Source organism: Camelus bactrianus, chromosome 19, assembly GCF_048773025.1.
Source record: "Camelus bactrianus isolate YW-2024 breed Bactrian camel chromosome 19, ASM4877302v1, whole genome shotgun sequence".
In the NCBI taxonomy this organism is placed as follows: domain Eukaryota; kingdom Metazoa; phylum Chordata; class Mammalia; order Artiodactyla; family Camelidae; genus Camelus; species Camelus bactrianus.
In genome coordinates, this window is record NC_133557.1 from 48,168,970 (window position 1) to 48,182,948 (window position 13,979).

General features: G+C 34.1%; 1 protein-coding gene across 7 annotated transcripts in view; it reads left to right on the forward strand.

Annotated features, from left to right (window-relative positions):
* LOC105083132 (threonine aspartase 1) overlaps nucleotides 1–13,979 on the forward strand; it is a 261,114-nt gene that overhangs the window by 32,331 nt on the left and 214,804 nt on the right. For all 7 annotated transcript variants that reach the window (XR_006721050.2, XR_006721051.2, XM_045508688.2 and 4 more), the window contains 2 exons: nucleotides 4,368–4,488; nucleotides 10,824–10,908. Coding sequence is in view for 5 of the 7 variants with exons in the window: in XM_045508688.2 (XP_045364644.2) it covers nucleotides 4,368–4,488; nucleotides 10,824–10,908 (206 nt within the window). In the remaining 2 variants the exon portion in view is untranslated. The remainder of the gene's footprint in view (nucleotides 1–4,367; nucleotides 4,489–10,823; nucleotides 10,909–13,979) is intronic.

Here is a 13,979-nt window from a genome sequence, read left to right on the forward strand (position 1 = left end):
GTTAATATATGGGGAGGTCAGTTTATACCAGGTGATAGGTATACTTTATTGCCGGTTTTATTGAAATATAATTTATATACAATAAAATTCACCAATTTTAAGTGTACAATTTGATGAGTTTTGACAAATGTATACAATAATGTAGAATCAATACAATCTTGAAATATAACATTTCTGTCACCTCCAGAATAAGCTCATAATGCCTGTCTGCAGTGGATCCCCTCCTCTCAGTGGCCCCTGGCAACTACTATCTGCTTTTTATCATAATTTTTTATTGTATACATATATATTTTATCGAAGTATAGTCAGTTTACAATGTTGTGTTAATTTCTAGTGTACAGCACAATGCTTTAGTCATACATGAACATACATATAATCGTTTTCATATTCTTTTTCACCATAAGTTACTACAAGATATTGATTGTAGTTTCCTGTGCTATACAGTATGAACTTGTTGTTTATCTAATGAACCTATATTGACACATTATTATTAACAAAAGTTCATACTTTATTCAGATTTCCCTAGTTTTACCTGATATTAAAACTGTTTTTTGTTCCAAAGTGTTTTCTACCTTAGATTATTGTATTTTTCATCTCAAGAAGTTTGATTTTTTTTTGTAACTTCCTTTTCTTTCCTCCTTAACTTCATGTTCTTCTGCACATACTTGAACATATAGAGTGTGTTTATGAAAGCTAGTTTAACATTGTTAATTGATATTAGAATTGTTTGCTAATCCTGTCTGTGTCATTTCTGGGTCTGTTTTGTTTGGTAATTTCTTCAGGTTATGAGCCATAAGTTTTTGCTCATTTGCATGTCTGGTCATCTTTGATACTGTACTCAACATTGTGAATTTTACTTTTTGAGAGTTAGATATTGTGGTATTTTTTCAAATATTATAGGACTTTGTTCTGGGACACTGTTGTTAAAGTCATTTTGATCCTTTTGAGGCTGCTTTAAACCGCTGTTAGTGCTGGTCTGGAGTAGCCGCCTTTTTTGGGCTGACTTGACTCAATTCTGGACTTCAGCTCCTGACTTTGCCTGATATCCTCCCTCTGGCCGATGGGAATGTCTGTGTGAGCTCCAGAAATTGTTTAGCTTACTCTTTTCCAGAGGTTCTTGGGCTGTGGTAGCTTCCTCACAGTACCCTGTACTGCATATTCTAGCCTTCCCCACCTCCTTGAACACAACATTTTCTCCTTCCCTGTGGAGGAATGTTGGCTCTTTTTTTGGGTTCCTCTTCCCTTGCTCTGGCCTAAAAAGAATCTCTAGGGATTAAGTTGAGGCACCTGATTTGTGTCTCTTTCTCTCAGGATCACAGTCCTGTGCTGGCTATTGAATGAAGTCTGTCTGCTTCATGTATTTTTGTCTGATTTTCTAGGACAAACACTGTCCCTATTATGCTTTGATAGCCAGAAACAAAGTTTAGTAGACACACTTTTGAAGTTACAAGTGTATTTTGAAGTAGCAGAAATACTTTTAAAAATTGCTTCTAAGATATCTTTTGTTTATATCTTATATCCTTTTAAATGTATTTTTAAAATGTCAAATTAAACCATTAGGCAAGAGTTCATTTTTAGAATAACTTTATTCAGTTTTTACTTTCTAATTTTATATTATATTGAAATTAATTTTGCAGTGCTTACTAGCTGATATATCCCACTTTAAAGGTTATTGAGATGGTGTATATACTGTCGTGATCTTTTATGTGTAGTTTGGGAATTATTAAATATGGATGCTTTAAATTTTTCTCACATTTCAGTTCCTTTCTCACATACTTTGAAAGATACACGTGATTAGACAAAGGAGGTTATGCAGAGCTGAAAAAGAAAACTGAGATCCCTTGAGTGTGCTGGTAATTTGTTTGTGCTTACTTGTACCATCTCTGTTTTGCGTCACGGAGACTTCTGACCTGAGTTTTTATGCTTTTTAATGTATGAAATAATCCAGGGCAAGAATTCAGTCTTCATCTGTTCCAGACCATAGTCCCTCTTTAGTTGTGATCTCTTTCCCAGGATTTAGTTGTGAACTAATTTAGCTAGAATACTCACTTGGAAGGCCTTGTTCACACTCACCACACCTAATTACGCAGTCTCTTCCCTTCATCTTACAAAATGCCTTTTCTTATTAATGGTTTTATGTATCTCCCAGTTTGGAAGTTTCAGTCCTATTCTCTCTCTTTCTTCTTCCTTTTTCCTGCTGCTGTCACTTCATATGAAGTGGTGAATGTTTCAAGCCTACATTGTAAAAAAGCCTCCAGTTTGGTCTCTCTGGTTTCAGTTCCCTCCCCTTCCTTTTCATACAGTGTATGAATGCCAGTTTATGTTTCCTTGACCAATTTACTCATCTTGACTTTTTCTTCTACAGAAAGCTTGAATGGCTTCTCATGTTCCCAGAGAAGTACGGATTCTGATGAGTGGCACGGGGGCAGTCTCCTTTTGGCTCCAGCTAACCATTTTTCCTAAACGTGTCTTCTGTGACTCCAACACTTCACGGCTGCCTGCACGTGGCTCACATCATATCCACTAAGTGGAATTTTCTAGCCTCCTGACAGTCTCTGCAGGAATTTTATTTTACATCCTTCAGGAAGCCTGCTTATTGACTTTCTCATCTCATAATGGGCCGTTCTGTTCTGCGAGCTCTAAGTACTTGTCTGTATCCCTCAGTTTCTACTTAATTGTACAACTCTTTTGTCATTTTCTACCCTGCAATCTTTTAAAATTCTGTGGACAATTAAATTTTCTAACTGTATTAGGACAAAAAGCCCTGGTCTCGAATCCTTGACCCCTTTGCTCCAGTTCATATTAGGAAAGTCTTAATGTTGTGGTCAGTTTTCCTTGGATCTGGCAGATCTGGTAGATGATTTCGAGTGTTTGATAATCTTTAGATTGATCCAAAATTATCCTGGTTTCCTACGGTAGTATTAGTCTTAGCTTAGAACAGAGTCAATTTTCTGGATTGACTGAGATTTCTTCTCAGATATCCCCTTGCAATGGATATCTAGTTGTCCCAGCACCATTTATGGAAAAGACTATCCTTTCTTTTTTGAATTGTTTTGACATCCCTGATGAATTGACTGTAAGTGTAAGGCTTATTTCTGGACAATTCTGTTGCATTGATTTACGTATTTATCCTTAGCTCTATGTCCGTATCACATGATCAATTTGTAGTTAAGTAATAAAATCTAAAAGTGTGAGCCCACCAAGTTTGTTTTTCTTTTAAAAATTGTTTTGACTATTCTTATTTCGTTGCATTTCCATATGAATTATAAGATTGGTTTGTCAATTTCTACAAAAAAAAAAGGCAGCTAGAATTTGATAAGGAATTATGTTGAATCAGATCAGTTTGGGGTGTATTACCACCTAAAAGATACTGTTTTCTGATCTATGTACGTAGATGTCATCCTTTCATTTATTTATGTCTTTAATTTTTTTAAAACATGTTTTGTACTTTTTGCTGTACAAATCTTATACTTTTTTTGTTAAATTTATTCCTAAGTATTTTATTCTTTTTGATGTTGTTGTCAGTTGAATTGTTTTCTTAATTTCATTTTTAGATTTTTCATTGCTTATGTATAGAATTGCAATTGATTTTTGCATATTGATCTTGCATCTTGGAAACCCATTGAACTTGTTTATCAGTTCTAATAGTGAAATTTTTAGGATTTTTTTTTGTATACAAAATCATGTCATCTTCATATAGAGATAATTTTACTTCTTCCTTTCTAATCTCGATGCTGTTTGCTTTTCTTGCCTAATTGTCGTGTCCAGAGTATCCACGATGATGTTGAATGGAAGCGGTGAGAGTGGACATTGCTGTGTGGTTCCTGATTCTAGGGGAGAGGGTCTTTCACCATTCCCATCAATGTTGTTTCTGGACTTTTGTGGATGCCTGTTATCATGTTAAGGAAGTTTCCTTCTATTTCTAACGTGTTGAATATTTTTTATCATGAAACATTATTGGATTTTGTCAAGTTCTTTTTCTTTGTTAATATGATTGCGGTGTTTTTGTTGTTTCGTTCTTTATTTTATTAACATGGTGTATTGCAATGAGTTTCAGATATTAAGGCAAACTTGCTTTTCTGGAATCCCTTTTGTTCATGGTGTATAACCCTTTTATATTTTGCTGCATTTGGCTTCCTTGAAAATTTTGGCATCAGTAGTCATGAGGTATATTGGTCTGTAGTCTTCCTTCCTTATGATGTCCTTGTCTTGCTTTGGAAGCTGGGTTGTATTGGTATCATACAATGAGTTGGACAGTGTTCTCTACACTTCCTTTCCCTTTCTAGTTTTTGAAGAGTTTATGAAGCACTGGTATTAATTCTTCTTTAAGACTAATGGTATTTTAATTTTTGTTTTTTATCTTTTAGGATTCTCCTTTTACAAATGCAGGAATGGGATCTAACCTAAATCTCCTGGGTGAAATTGAGTGTGATGCCAGCATAATGGATGGAAAGTCCTTGAATTTTGGAGCTGTTGGAGCACTAAGTGGTATGTGGACATCATAGCACATTAGCTCTGTTCTTTAAAAAAAAAAAACAAAAAAAACTGGATGTTACCATTTCATCCTTCCTGAAGACTTAGCCCAGTTGTTTTCACCATTCTTGCTTGGAATAGTGTGCAAAACAAACATTTTTTTCTTTTACTGAATTTAAAATGAAATCTTAGCTACAGTTTTAAAGAAAACAGTGAAACAGCTTATGTTCAAGTCTTTGGTTAGAGTTTAATCATTTTCCTCTATACTCTCAAGAAATTGCATTTAAAATGGGAATTAGCATATTCTATTAATTTTGCCATTATTTGAAATACACGAGTATGTTTTTATTGTTAAAAAGCTCAAATGATATAAATAAAATTTATCTTTGATTTTCCAAATCTTTCCCTCCAAAATTCTCCTTGGGAGGTTTAACCAGTAAAACAAAGTGCATTTATCCATATTTATATGTAGTAGAAACATAGTTTTGCACATATCATTAAAAAAAATGTCCATATTATTATGAAACTTTCTCTTTTTCTTTAAACAGGATGCTTTGGAATCTTTTTCCACATCAGTACATATAAGATATATCTAATATTTTGCAGTTCACTTGTTAAAGCAAAATATATATGAAGGGCACAAATTTCAAGTATAAAGCTTCATGAATTTCTAGATGTATATAACCATGTAAAGCACCATCTAAATCAAGACATAAAATATTTCCATGTCAAAATATAGAATATTTCCAAACTCCCAGGGTTTTTTTTTTAAGCCTCTTCCTAGTTCATATCTCTTGTTCTCTGCTCCTGCCCTTCCCCGCCTCATTTTCCTCTAATTCTGACTTCAGGTACCATAGACTAATTCGCCTGTTCCTCAGATTCGAATGAATGGAACCGTATGCTTCTGTGTCTGGTTTCTTTTTCTTAATGCTGGGCCTGTGAGATTGATTTATAACTTGTGCCGCAGTAGTTTTTTCTTTCGTGTTAGTAGCATTTTACTGCATGGATATATAATAGGAAATATAATAACTTCTCTGTTCTCCTTTTAGTGGATATTTGAATAATTTCTAGTTTTTGATTGTTGTGAATAAAACTCCAGTGAACATTTTCATATGTGTCTTTTGGTAGACATATGCACTTACTTCCCTTGGGTATAAACTAGGATTTGGAATGGTAAGTTGAAGTACATATGTGTTTCACTTTAGTGGTTACTGTCAGACGGTTTTCAAAAGTAGTGCTACAATCTCTACTCCCACCAGCAATGTCTGAGGCATTTCAGGTCTTCTACATCCTTGCCAGTGTTTGGGATTTTTATTCTTTTTAAAATTTAGCCCTTTTTGATATGTGTGTAGTGGTATTATTGTTTTAATTTGAGTTTCCCTGGTGACTAATGATATTGAGAATCTTTTCATATGCTTATTGTCTATTTAGGTTTCCTTGTACAGTGTGTGTTCAAGTCTTTTGCATACTTTTTATTGGATTATATTTTTTATTGATTGCTGGAATACTTTATATGTTTTTGATATAGCTCCTTTGGTCAGATACATGTATTATGAATATCTCCTCCCAGTCTGTTGTCACTCTCTTAATCCTGTCTTTTGATGAACAGAAGTTTTGAATTCTAATGAAGTTTAAGTTATCAACCTTTTATGTTATGGTTAATTTTTTTTTTTTTGTATTTTGTTTGAGAAATCTTTGCTTATCTAAAGCTTTTAAAATAGCCCATACTATTCTTTTTTAGTAGTTCTGTTGTTTTTCACTCTGCACATTTAGCTTTCTTACCAAGTTCAGATTACTTTTAGTGTATGTGAGCTAGCAACTGAAATTAACTTTTTCCCTCTTACGGATATCCAAATGGCTCATTGTCATTGTTAATAAAAAGGGCAGTCCTTCCCTCACAGAATTGTGTGGGCAGATCAGGTGACTATATGTGTAATGGTTTATTTCTATACCTTTTATTCCATTGATCTGTCTATTGCCAGTGCCACATTGTTTTGATTACTATAGTTTTATATTGTATCTGGATAATCTGGTAGTATAAAAGTTCTAACTTTTTTTTCCCCTTATGATTTCCCTTTATGATTTATTGGCTATTCTGTTTATAATATTTTCATAAAATTTTTAGAATCGATTTGTCAGTGTCCATAGTAAAACCCTGCTGAGATTTTGATTGGTATTATATTAAATGAATAGAACCACATATGGACAACGGACATTGTGACAATATTAATTCTTCCTGTTCATGAACATGGAACATGTACTTTTATATAAATATTACTATTTTTTTTCTCAGCATTGTTTATGGTTTGTAGTATATCTTTTATTAGATTTATTCTAGATACTTAGTTTTTGATGCCATTGTAAATATATATTTTAAAATATTCAATATCTGATTATTTTTTATACATAGAAATACAGTTGAGTTTTGTATATTGCCCTTGTATTTAGTGGTGTGATAATGTCACTTATTAATGCAAGCATTTAGAAAAATAGATTCTCCTGTAATTTCTGTGTCCACAGTCAGATTATTTTTGAGTCATGGAAGTTTTGCTTTTTTCCTTTCTAATATTTAAAATTTCCTATGTTTCTTTAAAAGTTGTTGTTCCTGATCTTAGCGGGAGAGCATTAGATGTTTCACTGTACTGTGTGCTACTCGGTGTAAGAATTTCATAAATGCTCTTTACCAGATTGAGGATGTTTCCTTCTAGTTTTAGTTTGCTGGTAGTTTTTATTATGAATAGGTGTTGAATATCATTAAGTACTTTTCTGCATCTTTGAGTTATGACTTTCTCCTTTATTTCATTAGATAATGATGAAATTTATGGTTGACTTTTGAATGTTAAGCCAACTTTTTATTTCTGGCATAAAGTTTTTTTGATTATATATTTTTTTGTCTTTTTATATTCCACTGGATTTGATTTGCTGATGTTTAAGATTTTGACATCTATGTTCAGATAACAGATTGGCTTTAATTTTACTTTTTTACAATATTCTTTTTAGGTCTTGCAATCATTTTATGGCTGGCCTCATAAAATGAGTTGGTATTTTTTTTTTCTTCCTCTATTCTTTGAAAGAGTTTGTGTACGGTTGGAATGATGTCTTTTTAATTGTTTAGAAGAATTCATTAGTTATTTTGAATTAGTGGAGTTTTCTTTGTTGGAAGTCTTAAATAAATAGGATTCAATTTCCTTAACCAGTTTTAAGAATATCTGTATTTTTTCTTATGTGTGTTTTCCATAGAATTTGTCTTTTTCATATGAGTTGTCAAATTTATTTGCACAGAGACTTTATTGACTTCCAGTTTAATGTCATTGATTAGAGAACATACTCTGAATAATTCCAACCCCTTGAAACTTTTTGAGGCTTGCTTTATGGCTCAGCTTATGGTATATTTTGATGAATGTTCCATGTGAACTTCAAAAGAGAAAGTGTTCTGCAATTGTTGGATGTATATTCCATATATGTCAGTTAGGTTAGTTTACTTATTATTTGTTACAATCTTCTCTGTCTTTTCTGATTTTTGTGATAGGTAAGAAAGGACATTTCAATTAGTTTTTATTTCTTTTATTATGAGATTTTATTGGTATTTAATGAAATTTCATATTTTTAAAGGTTATTAGCATTTCTCCATGAACTGACTATTTATACCTCTTGTGTGGCTTGCATTTTAACTCTGTGTAAAATGTTCTCTATCATATTAGAATTTAAAATTTTGTTTGTCAACCATAATACTTTCCCTCTTGTGGCTTTTGTATTTTGTATTTCTTAAGGTTTCTCTTGCTCATAATTGTAAGCATAGTCACATATTTTTTTTTCAAATACATGTATAATTTATTTTCATTGGCCTCTTGAATGCATTGTTTATATTTTTCTGAAATGACCAACAGATTATCCCTATATAATCCATTGAATAATAGTAATCATAAGTGCCATTTATTGGGTGACTATTACATACCATGCATTGTTCTTCAGTAGTTCAGGTATATTAAATCATTTAGCTCTCACAATAACCTTATGAGGTCTGTACTTTCATCCCTGTTTTACAAGTGAGGAAACTGAGAGACAGGAGAGATTTAGTAGTTTGTCCATGGTTACTGCATCAGTCTGGGTTCAACCAGGAGAAGGAAACCACACAGCAGTTTAAACAGGAGCAGCTTAATATGAAGGGCACAGGGAGAATACCCAAGTAAGGATGAACTTGGAAGGGGGTTCAGACCTCACTGAAGAGGGTGTGGTTGCAGCCTATTGTTTGGCAGAGAAGCTGCAGGGTTACTCAGGCCACAGTCACTACAAGAGCAGAAACAACCCTGTGGGGCTCAGGCTGGTAGATGGGCACACAAGGACAGGGAGCCATGGAAATTAAACCTCTGTTGTGCAGGATGGAGATGGGCCTTTGGGCTCACTAGGCAGCCAGCCCCATAGGACACTTTGCTGAATGTGGTGCTAAGGAGAGAGTGTGGGGATCAGTGAGGATCTGGGTACCATCCTGTTCCTTCTGGGCTGTCCACTCTGCTGCTGTGGCATGAGTCAGGAATTGGGGAAAGCATGTGATGTCCAAATGCTGCAGAAAGCTGCACCCTGCAGGCACTTAGGGCTGGAGAGTATCCTGTGGGCCAGAGGGTAAGAGAAACTGGTGCTCTCCAGGGGCCTGGCTAGCAAGCCACCCTTCCTCCTACAGTGCGTCTCCAGTGCCCTCTGCTGACAAAGCTGGCCAGTGTGCCAGTTGGCTGAGGAAACATACTCAAAGGGCCCGTATCCATTTTCATCCACCAGACAACCAAGGGTGAATTGCAGCTGAGAAGCAATCAACTGATAGCTGGTACAGTTATAAAACAGTCTGACTCCCATCACTCTGTGCTCTTTCTGCCTCTCATAAACAGTCCATCCTTTTCCTACTCATTGGAAATATTGTCTGTATCATGTTTAAATCTCCACATTCATGTGTCTGTGTCTCAACTTTAGCTTTATTCTATTCCGTTGATACATTTGTCTATTTTGTATCCAAACCACACTCACAATACCTTCTAATAAAAAATGATATCTTGTAAGGTGAGTATCTCTTCCTCCCTTTTTTCAAAGTTTAACAAAGCTTTCCTGATGAGTTTAAGAGTTAGCTTTGATGGAGAATTTATAGCTTCGAATTTAAAAGTTAATTTGGTAATTACCAATGTCTTTACAATATTGAATCATCATATACAGAAATACATTTTATTTTAAGAGCTAGTGCAGATATCTGTGCTTTTCCTTCTTTTGATATTTCATTCTTTTTTTGGTGACCGAAGTTTTTGGTGTTTAGCTAAATGTCTAGTTTTTTTTTTTTTAAATCAACCCTGGTGACCTTCATTTGAATTTTTATTCTCTTTATGTCCCACTACTGGGTTTTGTTTTGTTTTGTTTTGTTTTTTGTATTAATAGTGTCCTGAGAGGAATCCATAGGTTAGTGGTTAAGGGCATGGTCTTATTAGCTTAGCTGCCTCTGTTAAAATTCTCAGCATGTGATCCTAGGCAGGCAACTTCACCCTCTGTGTAAATGTTTTCTCAGTAATTAGATAGCATTCATAGGTGTACTTATGTGAGAGAGTTGAAAGATCCATTGAACAATTTGATGCATGGAAGGTATGGCACTGGGCCTGGCACATGGAGGGTCCTAAGTTACTATAACCGTCTTCTTTCATCATCACTGTCGTATCTGTCATTGTCATCCTGACAGTTTTTTCATGATAACACATACTGTTCGTCCTGTTGTACCTCCCAGATAAGCACTGTCTTCTCACCACAGTTCATGTTCTGTTTTTCCTCCTGGAAACTATCTGAACTTCACTTTTGGCTCAGTCTTGTACACAGTTGGCCTCTTCTCCCCACCTTTACTCCATTTGTAGGACTTTCTCTTTATTCTGTCTCTCCTGCAGGTGAGAATTAAAATTTTTGGCCATTAATTTTTCTCCCCAAGGTACGTTTGAAGCTGTTTGTAATCATGTTTATTCTTTAGAGGAAATACATGGTTTTGATAATAGATGCCAAATTTTCAGTTTATTTTTAAAATTCTCTTCTGAAATCTATTAAAAGGGAACCTAATTTAAATTTATATCATTTCAAATTCAGTCTTTGCTGCTGCAGCGCATGACAAAACAAGAATATATGTTTTATATTTGTTCTTTTCTTGCACCTGTAGGTATTCATATTTTTGTCCATTTGATCCTGATTGTTTATGATCATTAAGGGTTTTCATTAGTATATTTAAAGAAGAGCTTTCCAAGATATTTAAAAGTTGTTTTATTGAAACAGCCACAAAATTGAGTAGGAAACTTGAAGACTTCCTGACTTCATTCTGCACCAATTTTATTTTTTAGGAATCAAGAACCCAGTCTCAGTTGCGAACAGACTCTTGTGCGAAGGGCAGAAGGGCAAGCTCTCGGCCGGCCGGATTCCTCCCTGGTAACTTCTTTGTTCTTTGACTTTCCCGGGTCTTTGGTCTCTGGTGCATGCGGTGTTTGAAGGCTATTTTTATCCACAGAAGGCTGATGCTGTTGGTTACACACCAGTAGTAGCTTGCCTTTGAGAGGAAGACATGCTTTGTTCTGTGATCTTGGAACATTTTGTATACTTGATAGAGCTCCGATTGGAACAGAATAGAACAGATTAAAGCAGAAGAGAGATCAGAGTTAATTTTCTGTTTTGTAGTTGATTATAGAGATGCTTTTGCTGTTAATTAGTGCTCAACTGGGGTTCTTTTTTATTATGAAACTTTAAAGTATCTTACACGTTTGGGTCCAGAATCTAAACTAATGTTTAATTTTGAGAAGTTCTTAGAATAAAAGTGCTTAATTTTTCTCTTCTGGAGATACACATTGTGACCCTGAGATTAGTATGATTACATCTTTCTCCAGCATTAACATACAATTTTCATTAAAAAAAAAACTTTGAACTTTCCAAATATTTGTAAAAGTAGAGAGAACATTGTAAAGAACCCTCGTAAACTTCTCATCTAATAATTCACCATAGTTTTGCCCTTTCTCTGTCTCACACGTCTCTTTTTTTCCTGTACTGTTTTCAAGCAAATCCTCACCATCACAGTTCACCCCTCAACAATTTTGTAAATTTCTCTGTGTTTGTGAAATATAATCACCATCCTGTTATCAAGCCTAACAATACTAACAAATATGCCTCCATACTCCTTTATACTCAGTATGTGTCTAGCATGCCTGGCTGTGAGGGTTACAGTAACATCCTGTGTTGAAAGTTGTGATGGGGTACCATAGGAATCACTTTGTTTGACTACTGTAGTTTCAAGTCAGAGATAATAAATGAATATAGTTTTGAAAAATCTTGAAACCTTTTACTCAAATATATTCAAGGTACCCTTTTCATTATATACTTTTCAGGTGTCTAATTGTGATACTAGAAGGGTCAGTTATGAAAAAATTCCAAAGAAATATTAATTTCCAATATTATGTGTTTTCAAGAAAGCAAAGATAAGGAAAAGCAAATCTGATTTCTTGAAATCACTTCTAATATGTGTTTGCTTGGTATTTATATGTTTACTTATAACTCTGAAAGTAGAGAAAGTGATTAAAAAATTCGAATGTATACTTTTCTCATAATTTATGTTAAAACCATGCTGTTTTGTTTAATTGGTGTAAAGTCACCAATCCAAAATTTACTAAGTGTTTGTTTAGTACATGCACAGAGTCCTACTATCCAGACCTTTTTAGGGGAGTAATAGGTACAAAGATACTGTCTCTGGATTTGTATTCCCCTCAATGTTAATTTAAATGTGATTGTTTTCTTCCACCCATATTTGCTACTATACATAAAGCATGATTAAATCGAAGCAAACCAATTTTGAAGACACCTGCCCAGTAGGGAGGAAACAATGCAGTTGTTTTAGTTGACAAGAAAAATAGCATAGGGGGGAAGTTATACTCAGTGGTAGAGCGTGTACTTAGCATGCATGAGGTCCTGAGTTCAATCCCTAGTATCTCCATTAAAAAAATAAAAAGAATAATGAGTAAATAAACCTAGTTATCTCTCTCCCCCTGAAAAAAGTAGCCTATTTTTTTTAAAGAGAAAAATAGCATAGACCCTGTGAAAGTTATTTTAAAGTTTATCTACAAACCCACCAGAACCCCATTCCCTGCACTCCTCATATCATTTACCAAGCAGATTCTCAAATTTATCTGGAGGAATAAGTGTGTAACAATAGCCAAGACAATTTGGAACAGATCAAAGGTAATAGCCATTATGATTACTGTAATGCTATAGTAACTAAAACAGGTTGATTTAGGTATAAGGGTATGTAAAAGATCAGTAAGACAGACTTGGAAGTCCAGAAGCAGCCTTCTTGTATAAGTGAAGTTAGTCTGTGATAATGCTGTCATCTCAAAGCATTCTGGGTATGTCTGATGGATGCTGTAGGTTCATCATAGATGCTCTTTATCATCTTGAGAAAGTTCCCCTTTTTTCCTAGCATGCTGAGAGTTTTTAATAGGAATAGATACTGTACTTTCCAAGTGCTTTTCTGCATGTATTGACATGACTTTATAATTTTTCTTATTTAGTCAGTTAATATAGTGGTTAGTTGATTTTTGACTGTTAAAGCAACAATTGCATTCCTGGGATAAACTCCACTTGGTTATAATATATTATCCTTTTTATATGTTGTTGGATCTAATTTGCTAACATTTTGCAAAGAATTTTTGCATTTATTCTTATGAGAGATATTGGTCTAGCTTTCTTTTCTTGTAATGTCTTTGGTTTGGGTTCATTTTGCTTCTTGGAAATGTAGGGAATATATATTTCATCAGATTTGGAAAAATTTTGGCTATTATTTCTTCAGATAATTTTTCTGATCCCTCCTTCTCTTCTGTCCTCCAGGACTCCAATTACACGTGTATTTGATCTCTTGTAATGGTTCTACAGACCACTGATAATTTGTTTACTTTTTGTATTCATTTTTCTCTTTGTTTCATTTTGAATAGTTTCCATTGCTGTTTTCAAGTTTACTAATTATTTTTCAGCAATATCTAATCACCTGTTAATCCTGTCTAGTTTATTTTTTATTTCTGACAGTGTAGCTTTTATCTCTTGAAGTTTGATTTGTATCTTTAAAAAATGTCTTTCATGTATCTACTTAACATGTTCAGTCTTTCTTGTAGCTTCTTGAGCATGTACATAGAGTTAGAGTAACTTTAAAACATCTTTGTTTACTATTTCTATCATCATTGTCATTTCTGGGTGGTCTTCAATTAAATGATTTTTCTCCTCATTATAGGTTACATTTTCCTGCTTCTTTGCATGTTTGGTAATTTTTTATTGGATTCCAGGCATTGTGAGTTTTGCCTTATTTGGTGTTGGATATTTTTGTATTTTAATTCTAGGATGTAGTTAATTTATTTAGAGACAGTTTCATCCTTTCAGGTCTTGCTTTATATTTTGTTACATGCAACCAGAGAAGCATTTAGCCTTGAGCTAATTTTGCTTTGCTGTTGGGCAGAACCCTTCTGAAT